Raw genomic sequence first — 13,575 nt, forward strand, 5'->3', positions numbered from 1 at the left:
CTATGCAGGCACTTGGAGATCTGCGTTCAAAATTTCCTTCTCTGGCTTTTATTGGTTCTGAGAACGACGTGTTCATACATACGACAGACGCGCAAACGGACGGACGGACAGACGGATAAACACGCGGACGGACGGACAAACCAACGGACTATATCGACTCGGCTATTGATGCTAATCAAGGACATATGTATATACTTTATGGGATCGGAGACGCTTCCTTCTCCTTGTTACCTAAATTTTCACAAAACCAATATACCCCATTTACCCATTTTCACTGGGTTCAGGGTATGAATGGTTCCTGGTACTTGTATTTGTCATGTTTATAACTAATGTTGGAAAACTATCAAACTTCCACTATCTTCCACTTACTTTTCTGAGCACGTTTTTCCACAATGCGTGAACTGCTTTATTTTAACACTATTTTTCCACAATGCGTGAACTGCTTTATTTTAACACTAATACAACTGCTTGACATCACACTGCTTGTACAACTGCTTGGTGTGTGCAATGGCTAAACGCAACGCGTTGCCAGCTATATGTAAATTTGTGCGCCGTATTTGTTGCCACCGCTACGAATGTTTTTAAAAAATTTCTATTAATATTTAAAGGATATCTATAATTATATATATATATTGGTTTACCGTGGAGTTAGTATTTCCATATTGACATACTTGTCATTGACCGCCAAGAAGGCCTTGTGTGTATTTATTTGGATGGCCACATCGACCAGGTTGGTATTGCTGAAGAAGTCAATGGCCACGACATTGGCATTGAGGCCCCACGGGCCGTTTAGCCATTGAATTACCTTTGGACTGATGAGAGCGGCGCGCTCCTTGGCCGTTTGCAGATTGTGCGTATTGAGCGCCTGTTCGATGCTGCTCACGCCATGAAAGATCCAACCATCGCCCAGCACGGGCGACTCCGGCTTCCTGCTGAACAGCAGACGCATGTAGTCCAGTGTCTGGGAGATGTTCATGTAGCTGGTGCTGAAGCGCTGCCAGGGCGTGCACAGCAGCACCGATTCTGCAAAGAGACCGTGTTAACTATTTGTAAGATATATTAAATGTGTCTATTTACCGTTCTCCGGATGGGGCAGCTCCTGTGTGGGAAACAGCAGCAGCACCTGCCGCCCCGCATTGCGCATATCATCAAAGCTGCGATCCGCGCAGTGCTCATTGATGCTGACATTCCGCTCGAAGACCACTTCGCCCAGCTCCTGGCGTATGAGATGGTAGAGGCTGCTGTAGATCTCCGGATGCTTGTAGAAGCCAATGGGAAACGAGCTAAAGTCCAGCACGACCACCTCGTTCGAGAGCTGGACAAAGCGGCGCACATCGCGAAGGACATCGATCAGGTGATTTATGAACATGTTCTCGTTAGCCACCCAAAAGTTGTCCGCTTCGCTGTTGCTGTCCACGTTGCGATAGCTGCAATTGCACTTCCATAGAGTTTCATATGCTGGGAGCATATCTCACACTCCAAGCTTACCCCACGCTCAGATCCAAGTAGCGTATGCCAAAGACCAGCTGCGACCAAACCTCGAAGTGCTGTGCCACGAGATAATCCTTGACCAGCAGCGACTTGGTCTTGCTGTAGTTGGTTATGTAGGCGCCGGAGGCGTGTGTGCCCGGCAGAAAGAGACTCTTCAGCGGCATATTGACCGCATCCTTGAGATGGGCCAGCCAATTGGGCTGAATCTTCAGGCAGTCAATGGTCAGCAGCTCGGTGCCATTGTAGCTGGCCACATAGTACGGCAGGCACTTGCCCTTTGGATACTTGGTCGCGGTTTTCTGCTCATCGACGGGCCGATTCCAGCCGCCCGGAAAGTGCAGCTTGCCCAGCTTAATGGGCGTCTGTCGCTTGCCCGTCCGATTGCGTATGCCGTCGATGCGCAGCTCCGGCTGAAAGTTCGACACAGACGGATCCTGCCGATAGATGCCCACCCATTCGGGCGGCGCAAAGCAGTCGGGTCCCCAGTTGACCTCCAGGCAGGCCTCGGTCAGCGTTTTGTCCGCCAGCGAAATGGTCAAATATATGGGACAGCTGGCTGCGCAGCTGAATTAGCATAACGAACGATCAGCATACCTGGATGCCCCAGGCCGGGCCACTCACCTGCGAGCGGTGCCACCAGCAGGTGGCAGTGCAGCAAAAATAAAACAATTTTCCACATTCCTCCCATCAAGCTGACACTTAATTTTCTCCTCTCAACGTTGGCGTGCTGATTGCTCGACATCTGGCGCTCAATTGAAACGAGCCACAAATTTGTTGCTGCCTTTGTGGCTCAATTTGCACCGCCGCACCACATGAATTGCGCCCACAATGCCCCAGCGAAGCGAATTCTCGGAATCTCGACTTTCGTGAGCTTAGCCCGGGGCTGTGGCACTTGCCGCATTCAATTAAGTGCAATGAATGACGAGCTGCTCGGCGAGAGCTTGTCTAATGTCAAGACGGGCAAATGTTCTCTAATATTTAAACTAAACTTGACTTTACGTTCGGTTCATGAACTAGTTCGCTTTAAGTTTCGGTTAATGTTCTAAAATAATTTCGAATGCGAATTAATTTCGAACAATAAAAACAAAAACATTTTTTAATTGAATTTAAGTTTAGTTCATGAACTAGTTTACGTTCAGGTTTCGGTTCATGCTCAATAATAATTTCGAATGCAAACTGAATTAGAAATATTAAAAACATAACAAATTTAAAAATTTATATTACGTTCACTTAATGAAGTTTCAGTTCGTTAAGGTTCGGTTCATGTTCAAAAATAATTTCAAATTTCGAATGCAAAATGAATTCGAATTAAAAATGCACTTTACGTTCGGTTCATGAGCTAGTTTCGGTTCATGTTCAAAAATAATTTCGAATGCGAACTGAATTCGAAATATATTAAAAACAATTTACTTGCTAAGAAAAATGTAAATAAAAATATTTTCGTATTTATTTGTTGGTGGTGTTGATTTTTTCCAAATAGGTTTTCTTGATTTTTCTTGGTTTTCCTTCTCTTGCTGGAAATTGTAACAATGCAATTTCCGATCTTGACTTTTCTTCATCATTTTTCCTCGGTTTTTTTTCGTTTGTTTTTAAAATCGAACTTAGGCATATTTTAAGCACAACAATTCTTAGACTAAACTTTAACCGGTTCTGTACAGGCTAATTGCTAATTGTACTTACTAATATTTGATTACATTTATTCAACTAAAGTTTAAATAATAATAATAATAATAATAATAATAATAATAATAATATTCGAGTTGTTCGGTTTGCCAGTAAATTGCGTAAATTGCAATTGAATTGAATTTGTTGCAAATTTTTTTTAAGTACAATTATTATTTTGAACGGAATGCGTGCATTTAACATAACTACGACAACAACAAAAATTGTTGCTAAATTACATAAATAAATAATGTTAAGTATTTGATATTTGATTTATATTTGCACAGGTACAAAATGCAATATGCTATTCAAGGCAGCTGTTTAATAATTTCTCATCGTTTTGCTTGAGGTAGGTAATTTGTAATTTGTAATTTGTAATTTGTAATTTGTAATTTGTAATTTGTAATTTGTAATTTGTAACTTGTTATTAATAATTTATATATTTGCATTAAAAACAAACAAACAAACATCAAACTTGGCATTCGGGCAATTGAAAAAGTCTAGACTCCGCGTAAACGCTCTGCAAAACAGCTCCTGTCTTAAGCTTAACGATCTAATTATAAATAAATTATGTATTTTAGGCTTTTAAGTATTTAGTTAATTACAAAAAAAAATATATTTATATATATACTATATATGTATATAGAAAACATAAAAAACAGTCTTGTGGTTGCATTTGTGTTAGTTTCTCGTTGCGCAGAAATGAATGCGAATGAATAAATACGAATACGAGTATGTGTGTATGCGTATGAGTGTGTGCATGTGTGTGTGTGTGAGTGTGTGTTTATATATATAAATAAATTCTGCTTAATAACTGGGTACTATGCGCATGTCTTTTGCTTGATTTAGGAATTGGAATAGCTCCGATAATATATATATAAATATGTATATATATACGTTTATATGCATGTATGTACAATGTGAGGGTCGGCTATACAGTCTATGGCTATATCTATATACAGGCCAACTATTTACAGTATTTCTAGCTCAACTCAGGTCTACCGTTTCAGCTCACCTGCTGCGTCAGCAGATTGACCAGCTCGGTGCGCTCCATGTTGTTCAGGGTGTGCATATCGACGCCGAGGGCGGCGGCGACGGCCTCGATGTCCAGGCCGAAGGAGGTGAGCAGCTCGAGGAAGCGCATCTCCTCGCCGGTCAGCGGATTAGTCAGCGTGGGGCACGAGTGGTTGCACTGCGGCCAGCTGCAACGCTCCAGCAGACGCAGGCCGCACTTTTCCGGCACGCGCGGCACCCGCTGCCGCAGCGGATTCGGCTTCGGCTTGGATGCGCTGTTCGAGGCGCGATGCTTTTGCGGCTCGCTCGGCTGTTGCTCCTGTTGCAGCTCCGGTTGCTGCTGCTGCTGCTGCAGCTTGCGTCGCTGCTGGCGTTGCTGCTTGCGCTGCAGCTGCTGCTCCGGGGTCAGCTGTTGGCGGCGTCGCTGCTTGCGCTGCTCGTTGTTGTTGTTGTTGCTTTTGCTGCTGTTGGCGGCCGCCTCGTTTTCACGTTTGCGCTGCTGCTGTTGCTGGCGACGTCGCTGCTTGCGCCGCTGTCGCTCTTGACGGCGACGCTTGCGCTCCTCGCGCTGCTCCTTGCTCAGATGGTTGCGTTTGCGCTGCGGCTGCGCCTGCGCCACATTGTTCAGCTTCTGTGCCCGCTGGCGATGGCGCTGATGTCTTTGGTTGTTGGCATTGGGATGTGGCAGCAGCTGCTGCTCCTGCAGCGCCGTCGTCGTTGCCTCCGTGGAGCGCTTCAGCTTATCGTGACGCTTGCGTCGCTGCCGCGTCGAGTGCTCCCAGCAGCGCAGCGCCGAGGGCAGCGAGATGTCGTCGATCTTGATGTTCACCCAGTCGCGCTTGGAGAGCACCGCATGCCCAATGCAGCTGGGCGCAAACACGGCGCTCACATTGTCCAGCGAGGAGCGCAGCGCGCCGCCCATTTCGTGTATATAATTCCATTGCTGGGGCGTAACGGGCGCGCCCACATTGTCGGCACGCATTTGGGCCTCATCAAAGAGCCACTGGAACACAAACAGTGGAGCTGGAGGGGATCGGTTAGTTAGCAGCTTCACACAGGGAAATGCATTTTCACAACTCACTTTTTAGCGTAGGATACAGTCGATAGCCGAAGTAGCAGCGCCAGGGCTCCGTGGGATGCGCCTTGACACAGTCCTCGGGCAGCAGACCCTGCCACAGCTTCCAGCCCTGACGCACCGCCTCGCTGGATGCCACCGCTGATGGAGTGTACGGCTCGCGGTCCAGGAACCAACCCGAATCGCTGACGCCACGCACCGTCACCTGCAGCTTGCGTTCGTTGACCAGGAAGTCGCGCACACGATCCAGATTGAGCATGACTCCCAAGCCACCGGCCGAGGAGCCCACCAGCAGCAGCTCGCCGCCGGCTACGCGACCCAGGCCCAGCGGGATCAGATCGGCAATCACCTGGCGCAGTATCAAGGCGCCCATGAAGCGCCAGCTGTTCTCGCGATCGCGTGTGTCCGGCTCGGTGCGTGTGCCCGACCAGGAGTCGCTGCTGCAGTAGGGCACCAGCACATGATTGGCATTGTGCCAGTAGGGATTCTCCTCGGCATGCGGCGACAATATGCCGCCAACTGTAAGCGAGTGGGAAGAGGCGTTAGCTGAGGCTGCAAGCAACAGGGATTCGTCGCGGGAACTCACCATCTCGTGTCTCTGGCCACTGCGAGGAGGTCATCAGATGGCGCAGTCGCAGCCAACGCGCACGGCACGACCGATTGTCAAAGCAGTGCCAGCCGCCCTCGAGGAACACAATCCACTTCTTCGAGTTGGGCTGTTTGCGCAGGTAGAAGCCCGCGTGGGTGCCATCGTTGCAGGTGATGCTCGTGTTGGTCAGCGAGGCGCGCTTCAGCGAGCGGCTGTGATCGCTGTGCTCGACAGCAGCGCTGCCCGCGGCCGCTGCACCCGCCGGATGCATGACCATGTAGTTGCGCTGTATCATGTTCAGCGAATTGCCATGTCCATCCGCCTGCTCCTGTTCCAGTTCCAGAGGCGTTTTGGCCTCGCCAAATGATTGTATATTTGCGTTGCCATTGTTGTTGCTGCTGCTGCTGCTGCTGTTAATGCTGTTGCTGCTGGCGTGCGGCAATACGCAGAGTGCTATCAGCGGCAACAACAGCGTCAACTGGCAGCGCAATTGCGTTGTCGTCGTCGTTCTCGTCTGCAAGAGATCAAATCCAAAATTGAACTTCCAAATCTTCAAACATAGAGTAGAAATTACGCTCACGCACTCCCTAAGAGGTTCATTCTATAAATTCAGCACGCTGTGCCTAGCTCAGGTAAAGCTTTCGTTTATTTTAAACTTTTACACCCACATTAAACACACGTCAAATTCAGTAGCAATTGCGCTCACGCTCTTATATTTGGGTTTATCCTATAACTTGAGCTCGCTGTGCTTAGCTCAGATAAAGCTATATATTTATTACTCAATTCTTTGATGCAAATCCTTCAATCGCATTAAACGTCTACCATATAGAGTAGCAATCGCGCTCACGCACTCACAAAGAGGTTTATCCTATAACTTAAGATCGCTGTGCCCAGCTCAAGTAAAGCTTTCGTTGATGCTCAATTATCTTATGAATAAACACTTGCAGTAGCTTTTACGCCAGCTGAGAGCGCGCCTTAAAGCTGCACTTGGCTCTGTTTAGGCACACACCGCGCCACTCACTACCCTCCGTCCACCTCTCTCTCTCTGACACTGTGTGTCAACTCACAACTCATTCACAACTTTTTGTTGTTGTCGTCGTAATAACAGCGTGCGCGCGCTCTCTCGCTCTCTCTCTGTCCTTCTCTACCTTGCTGTGGCTCTCTCAGTTTGCCATGCTGCGGCCGCCTGTTGCTCTTGTGGTTTTCTGTTGTTGTTGTTGTTGCCTTTGTATTTTGGCGGAAAAATTGCTTTGATCAAAATGCGAGCAAGAAGCTTTGCGATAAGATCAAAGATATTTTTGCCGCGCATTTCGTTACGTTTTTGTTGTTATTGTTTTACGTTGTGCACTGTTTGTTGTTGTTTGCTGTTCGCATTAGCTACATGGCAGAGCAGAGCAGAGAGTGCGGAAAGAGAGTGAGAGCGGGAGGGTGTAGATCGGAGAGAGACAGTTACGTCTAGTATTTAGTCAAACATAAAGAACTATTCTGTTATTACATACACAAATCATTTATATTGTTCATGCGCCTCGTGGGTTCGGGTTCACACACACACACATCTGGATTTCACATTGTCATGGCCGCTGACGCGTGGTAATCAGCGGCGTTGGCGTCGACGTCAACGCCGACGTCGACGTCTGTTTCTGTTTCAGTTTTGGCTTTTTGTTTTTGTTGTTGTTGTTGCTGTTCTTGGCTTTGAACTTAAGGTCGGCTGTGCACATCAATCAAATGAGCAGCGGCGATTTGTGGTTGTTGTTGTTGCTGTTGCTGTTGTTTTGATTTTACGCTATTTTCCAGCAATTTGTAAATGATACAAAAACAACTAAATGCCAACAACAAAACGCGTGCCGCCAACAACAGAACAACAACAACAACAACAACGAGTCAAAGGCAACGATTTTAGTGTCTCAGTGTGTCAGTCTGTCAATTGTGTCCGCCTGTCTGCGCCGCTGTCTCCGCATAAATAACCATTCAGAAATCGTAAAGAAATCTTCAATCAATGTTTATTTTGGCTTTGAAGTTGTGCCGCTGCGCGCCGCAGTCGCTGCCTCTAGCAACGACAATTTGCAGACAAAATGCAAATGACACGGACAATTTGAGCGGAGGCCTACAAACGGCCAGAACAATTATGGGCACACACACGCACACACACACATCAGACTTGGCCAGTTGTTCAACAAGTTCGAACTTGACCAGCGGCAATGCGAGTAACGGTAACGCATTGAGCTTTAAGCTGGAAGCTAAGGCTTTAAGTCGAACGCTTTAAGCATTAAGCTGGAAGATGAAGCTTTAAGTCGAGCGCTTTGAGTTTTAAGCTCGAAGCTAAAGCTTTAAGTCGAATTCTTTAAGCTGATCCCGCTGCTCCTCTTGTTGCTGTTGCACGAAAATTGAACGACTTTTCTTCAATCAGTTTTCAGTTTTGCTATCGCTGCCGTTTTGATTGCTGCCTGTCAAAGCGCGTCTGTTATGGGGCCTTCCCCCGCTGCCAACAAAACTCAAGAAACCAAAAAAAGACAAAAAACAACAAAAAAAACTCTCTGATGTTCGCCGCTTAACAAATTGACAAGAATTCTAACGCTAGAGCGAACTCTGCGAGAGCTGTTCAATAAGTTAGCAATGGTTTGAGAAGGTTGAATAATCGAATTTAAATAAATAACTGATTTAAACAGTTAAACTAATTTCTAGAAATTTATTAATTAGACTCTTAAAAGCGATGAATATATTTAGAATTATTTTAATGCTGGCTTTGGCGACCTTTTCATTTTTAAATATATATAGGGAAATTAATATTTACAAATAACTTATTTAATAGTGTTTAGGCAAGAACAAAAGTTAAAGTTGAATATTCTACCATAGTTAAAATAATTCAAAATTCCGTAATCTTGCAGCATAAGCTAAATATGAACAGAATTTGAATTAAAAAATAATTTTATTTATTTTTTTTATGTCTTTTGTCAAACATCTGACAAAAATTTTGTCTATAACAGACGGATAGATAGAGTGGGATTTTATTATGAAGTTGTTTTTATTGACTTGCCAGTTGTTTGGCTTACTTCACAAACGACCCTCGATTATAGCTATGCTTGACGATTTAGCTTGGGGGCTGCGCCTACGATCTTCTAATGTTAACCACGACCCACAAAATAAAAAAAAAAGTAACAAAATTACGTGTGTGCGCGGATTTACGCTTGAGTAAACAAAACGCGTGCCCACATTGACAAACATACGCACACACACGCACACACACACACACTCGTAAGCAACTCACAGATCCAAATGTAGGCACTGAGATAGAGATACGTAGTTTCGAGCGTACATTGCACTTGTTGTTTACCTGTTAAGAGAAAAAACGGCAGCGCCGACAGCGACAACAACAGCAACAACAAGAGCAGCGGCAGCTGCTCTGTCGCCGTCGTCGGCTCCGGCAAAGGAAAAAATGTTCACAAGCGCCGCTTAATTACCCTATATAGCGTCTTAAGTTGCGCTATTAATTGCGGGCACTGCTTATTAATATTTTGCTTTTGGCTTGTAGCGACTCTTTTCTGCTTTTTGTTTTTGTTTTTGTTGTTGTCTTTCTTTCCAGTTGCCTGTATTCCGATTTCTTGCGGCCAGCAACGCCGACAAAGGCGCCCAGCCCCGCCCCGCCCCACCGCACCGCACCGCACCGCACCACACTCAATCTGCCTCTAGTCGGGCAGTTTGAGTTTAGGCGGCTGCTCTGTCTGGGGGCTGGCTGGCAGCCAACTACTTGTCGCGACGATTAAATTGTCAGTTTTTATTAATTGCTGCAAATAGTCAAGTGGCGCTGTCCCTGTCTCTCTCTCCCTCTGAGCCTCTCTCGCTCTCTGCCTACGCGTCTCTGCCTCAGTCGCTGTCGCTGCTACCAGTCATTGGCGCTGGCGCTAAGCGTTTGGTTTTTCTTATTTATTCATTTTTTATTAAACATTAAGCATACGCCCCGTGCTGACTTGAATAAATTTGATTTGCTTCTGAATACTGCGACTGTGTGTGTGAGTGTGTGTGTGTGTGTCTTAATTGTAATGCAATTAGGCTTTTACAGGTTATACTACTATTAAATGTCATGTGGTAAGTGAGTTAAATTATTTACAATTTGAAAATTTGCCAACTTTTTATGGCAAATAATTATTTATAATCTTTGGGTTTTTGATAAATATATAAGTATGTACGTTAACTTATGACTCCTTTGATTTATCGATAACAATATGTTTTTGATAGGTTTTTGAAAGTGTTGTAAAGCGAGAATTGAAGCTAGTAAACTAACATCCCATAAAACGTTTGTCAGTCGAGGGTAGAGTATAAATGCATTTGCTTTTATTCATTTTAAAATTCTTAGTTTTTTATGTTTATGAATCGATATACTGCAGATTTTCCGTTTATCGATAGTCCTAATCGTTTGCAGCTTAAATTACACAATAATCTTTTTTGACTAATAATTTGTTTTGTACCTTAAATGTGTTTGGCTTTTGCTTTGCTGCACTAGTTTTTCCTCGCCATTTACAACTCACACATACCAGCACACACACGCACGTGTGAGCAGTAAAAAATGCATCATAATCAATAACGACCTTGTCAAATCAAAGGAACCGAGCGGCGCGCGCACTCGGCCTGTAACTGCGCCGCGATGGGCGAAGGGGACGGAAGTGAAGTGCTGCGGTGCGGCTTTTATTTTTATTTTTATTTATGATTTGCCTTTGCGGCTGCTTTTGCTCCTTTAACACCCCCCCCCCCCCCCCGCGCGTTGCATCAACTCATTAGCAAGAGCACTTGCTGCTACAGCAGCAACAACTAAACAATTCTCTCTCTCTCTCTCGCTCACACGCACACACTCTCTTTTATCTCTGTCACACGCGGCTTATCGCGTACGCTTAAATAAATAGCGGGCCAGGCATAAATAAACTTCCGTTGCCGTTGTTTTTGGTTGTTGTTTATTGTTTGTCATATTGTTGTTGCCAGTTTGTTTGAGTTGCGTGCGTCGACGGCGACGTCGCTGCCAGCGAAAATGAAGAAGACAACAAGAAAAACGCGCGCAAAATGCAAAAACCAGTCGAAGCAGCCGTTGAATTTGAAGGGAAGCTGCGCAGACATAGTTTATTATCAGCTGAGGGTTTGGTATTTCTTCTAACTAGATCGTCAAATGGATACCAGGAGCTGCTCAACTTATTCATAAATAAAATGAAATGCTTGGAAACTGTGAGCAACAGTTGGAGGGGCTGAGAAAACTATTAAGAAAAGTTTGGAAAATGTCAGCTAGAGATAAACAAGACTTCTTGTTGATTTTATAAGTTTAGGATATCTTAAATAGCACTCTCTACAGTGCTTTTCGACTGCTTTTCACTTAGATAACCCATCTACCAACAACTGCATCATCTAGATTTATAACACCTTTCTAGCTAAATAGAGGCAACCTTTTTTCTCTAGCGGAAAATCCCAAATTGAAGTCTCGCCTGAACTGACCTCAATGTTTTTTTGGTCTTAGAATTTGCACCTTTAGCATACGGCGTCTAGGCAACATAATTGCACCGTGAGCAACAACTGGCCTCCCTGTCTGGCCCTGCTCTGCCTACAGCTGGCTGTCTACATGAAGCCTGTGGCCAAGTACCTGATGCGGAGGCATTCATAAAATACACCTGTTTGCAGCAATTTAATACTTTTTATGGCATGGAAATAACGCAACGGCTGCCGCTGCCTCTGTCGCTGCTGTGGCAACTGCAATGCCACGCAGGTAATTCGGAAGCAGCCTCAAATGAAGCCGCAAGCAGCGACAGCGGAAACAACAACAACAAAAGCCGAAGCCGCGGCCTAAAACATGTAGCCAAGTGCCAGGCAGCGTTATTAGACCGGCCCCGGCTGCAGCCGTGTGTGTGCGTGTGAGTGTGTGTGTGTGCTTATATCTTTGTATCTGTGGGATGTGCGCACGTCTGCCGAGCGGCAACGCTGATCGCTTTTTACTCTGAGCGCGCTAAACCCGTGCCGTTTTCGGCTTTGTACTTTGCCGCCCCGATGGCCCGATGGCCAATGCCGCTTTGCGGCATGTTGCAAAGCAGATCTCCAACCAGTTCGGGCCAGGCCTACGAACGTACGAACGTACGAGCGAGCGTCTACCCAAAGGCAGTCGTCGCACTCATTGATCTTAACTCTGAAAACAGTAGCCAACTACTCTATACGCTATATGGAGGCTATATATCGGGGACCGCGAGCTGAAAGCTGGCACTCTTCTCGAGCTGGGGATGTGTGGTTGTTGTGGCTTCAAGCGAAGTGGAGCGCACGAAAGCGGCCTGCACTTTGTTGTTGTTGTTGCTGCTGTTGTTGTTGTTGTTGTTGTTGCTGTTGTTGCTGATGAGGGTTTTTGGTTAGCTATACTTAAAAAGTCCCTCGCAGTGCGCTGCGTTCTGTCGGCCTTTTGGCTTTTGTTTTGTTTGCATTTTTATTTTTGGTAACTTTTATTTTTGTTTTTGGCTTTTTGCGCACGCAGGCAAATTTTTTAAGCTCATTTTTAATGCCCTTGCAAAGGATTTTCAAATTGATTTCGATTTCTGCGATATGCTAATGTCGTAAATAAAGCTGTAGAGGGTTTTCCTTGTTGTTGTTATTGTTGTTGTTGTTGCTGTTGTCGGTCAACTCGATTGGGGCGGCTTAAGTCGGAAGCTATTAATTTTAATTGACGTGCTACTGATTTTTCGTTTCTGACTTTTGTTGTTTTTGGCCTGTTATTTTTTCTCTTTCGAGCGGCTACTTTTGATATTTGCGGCCCTCTTTCATAAGTTTCTGCTCTCGTTGTTGTTGCTGGGGCTACCGTATGGCTTAGCCAATAAATTCAGTGGTTAAACTCACCTGCTTGTGTGTGTTGTTGTTGCTGCTGCTGCTGCTGCTGCTGCTGCTGTTGTATTTAATCCATTTATTTGCGGCGACTGGCATATTTTGTAGCCGAACAACTGCCATGGCTCATATATGATGATAATGATAAACGATTATGATTGTAGCCTTTAATTAGTTGCGGCAAATGCTTTGCTCAGTTAACAAGTTGTTCAGCACTGTTTAAGATCAATGCACATTTTGCAGCACTGCATGTTTATTGCTGCACATTCTGACAAAAATAAAATATTTAACAATATTTTGCAATGCACTCGATAAAAGCTTTTCATTCGATACACATGTATTTGGAATTATTGATTATTTTATTCATTTGATTTTGTTTTCAAACACTTTTAACGCCCGTTTCACGACTTCGTGAGCGTGAGTTGAGACTGGGAAGACACTTGATGGTACACGTCCGCACACGTCGAATGCTCGAAACGGAATGAAATTTTTACCTTGCCTTGTTGTCGCTCTTTGCCAGCGTCGTCGTCGCCGTCGCCGTTGGCGTCGTTGCCGGCGGCGTCGCTGCCAACTGCGACTCACGTGTGCGCTCTCTTACGCTATCGCACTCTCTCGCACGCTGGCGCGCTCTCTCGCTCGCCCGCCCGCCCGCCTGGCGTGCTCGGCGTGGTCTTCGTTTTTGTTTAGAATACGCAAAATAATAACAAAACTAATAATAAACTGCAAGGCAATGCAATTTGAAAGAATTATGCGCGTCGCGTCGCCCAGCGCAGCGCTCTCTCGCTCGCTCGACAGCTAGCGCAGCCAGCGTCGACGCCGGCGTTGGCGTGGGCAGCGACGCTGCCGTTGACGTCGGCTACTTGTTAATAATCGTCTTACGATTATGGCCGCTTTTATCAGCGCCTTTGAT

The 13,575-nt window shown here is 45.6% G+C and overlaps 2 protein-coding genes across 2 annotated transcripts; both read right to left on the reverse strand.

Moving 5' to 3' along the window:
* Positions 1-474: 474 nt before the first annotated feature.
* LOC135429568 (uncharacterized) lies at positions 475-2,418 on the reverse strand. The gene is made up of 5 exons (XM_064683902.1): positions 2,113-2,418; positions 1,489-2,047; positions 1,078-1,427; positions 642-1,023; positions 475-569 (listed from the first exon to the last, which is right to left on the reverse strand). The coding sequence occupies exons 1-5, from the start codon at positions 2,231-2,233 to the stop codon at positions 533-535; spliced, it is 1,449 nt and encodes a 482-aa protein (XP_064539972.1). The 5' UTR covers positions 2,234-2,418; the 3' UTR covers positions 475-532.
* A 1,136-nt stretch (positions 2,419-3,554) lies between these two features.
* Positions 3,555-12,764, reverse strand: Notum (notum). Its single transcript, XM_064683832.1, has 4 exons — positions 12,681-12,764; positions 5,829-6,345; positions 5,249-5,761; positions 3,555-5,190 (listed from the first exon to the last, which is right to left on the reverse strand). Exons 1-4 carry the CDS (start codon positions 12,762-12,764, stop codon positions 4,160-4,162), a joined length of 2,145 nt encoding a protein of 714 aa, XP_064539902.1. The 3' UTR covers positions 3,555-4,159.
* Positions 12,765-13,575: the final 811 nt, after the last annotated feature.

Source organism: Drosophila montana, unplaced genomic scaffold (genome assembly GCF_035044405.1).
Source record: "Drosophila montana isolate Dmon_TW-CO22-7 unplaced genomic scaffold, ASM3504440v1 contig_2668_1, whole genome shotgun sequence".
In the NCBI taxonomy this organism is placed as follows: Eukaryota; Metazoa; Arthropoda; class Insecta; order Diptera; family Drosophilidae; genus Drosophila; species Drosophila montana.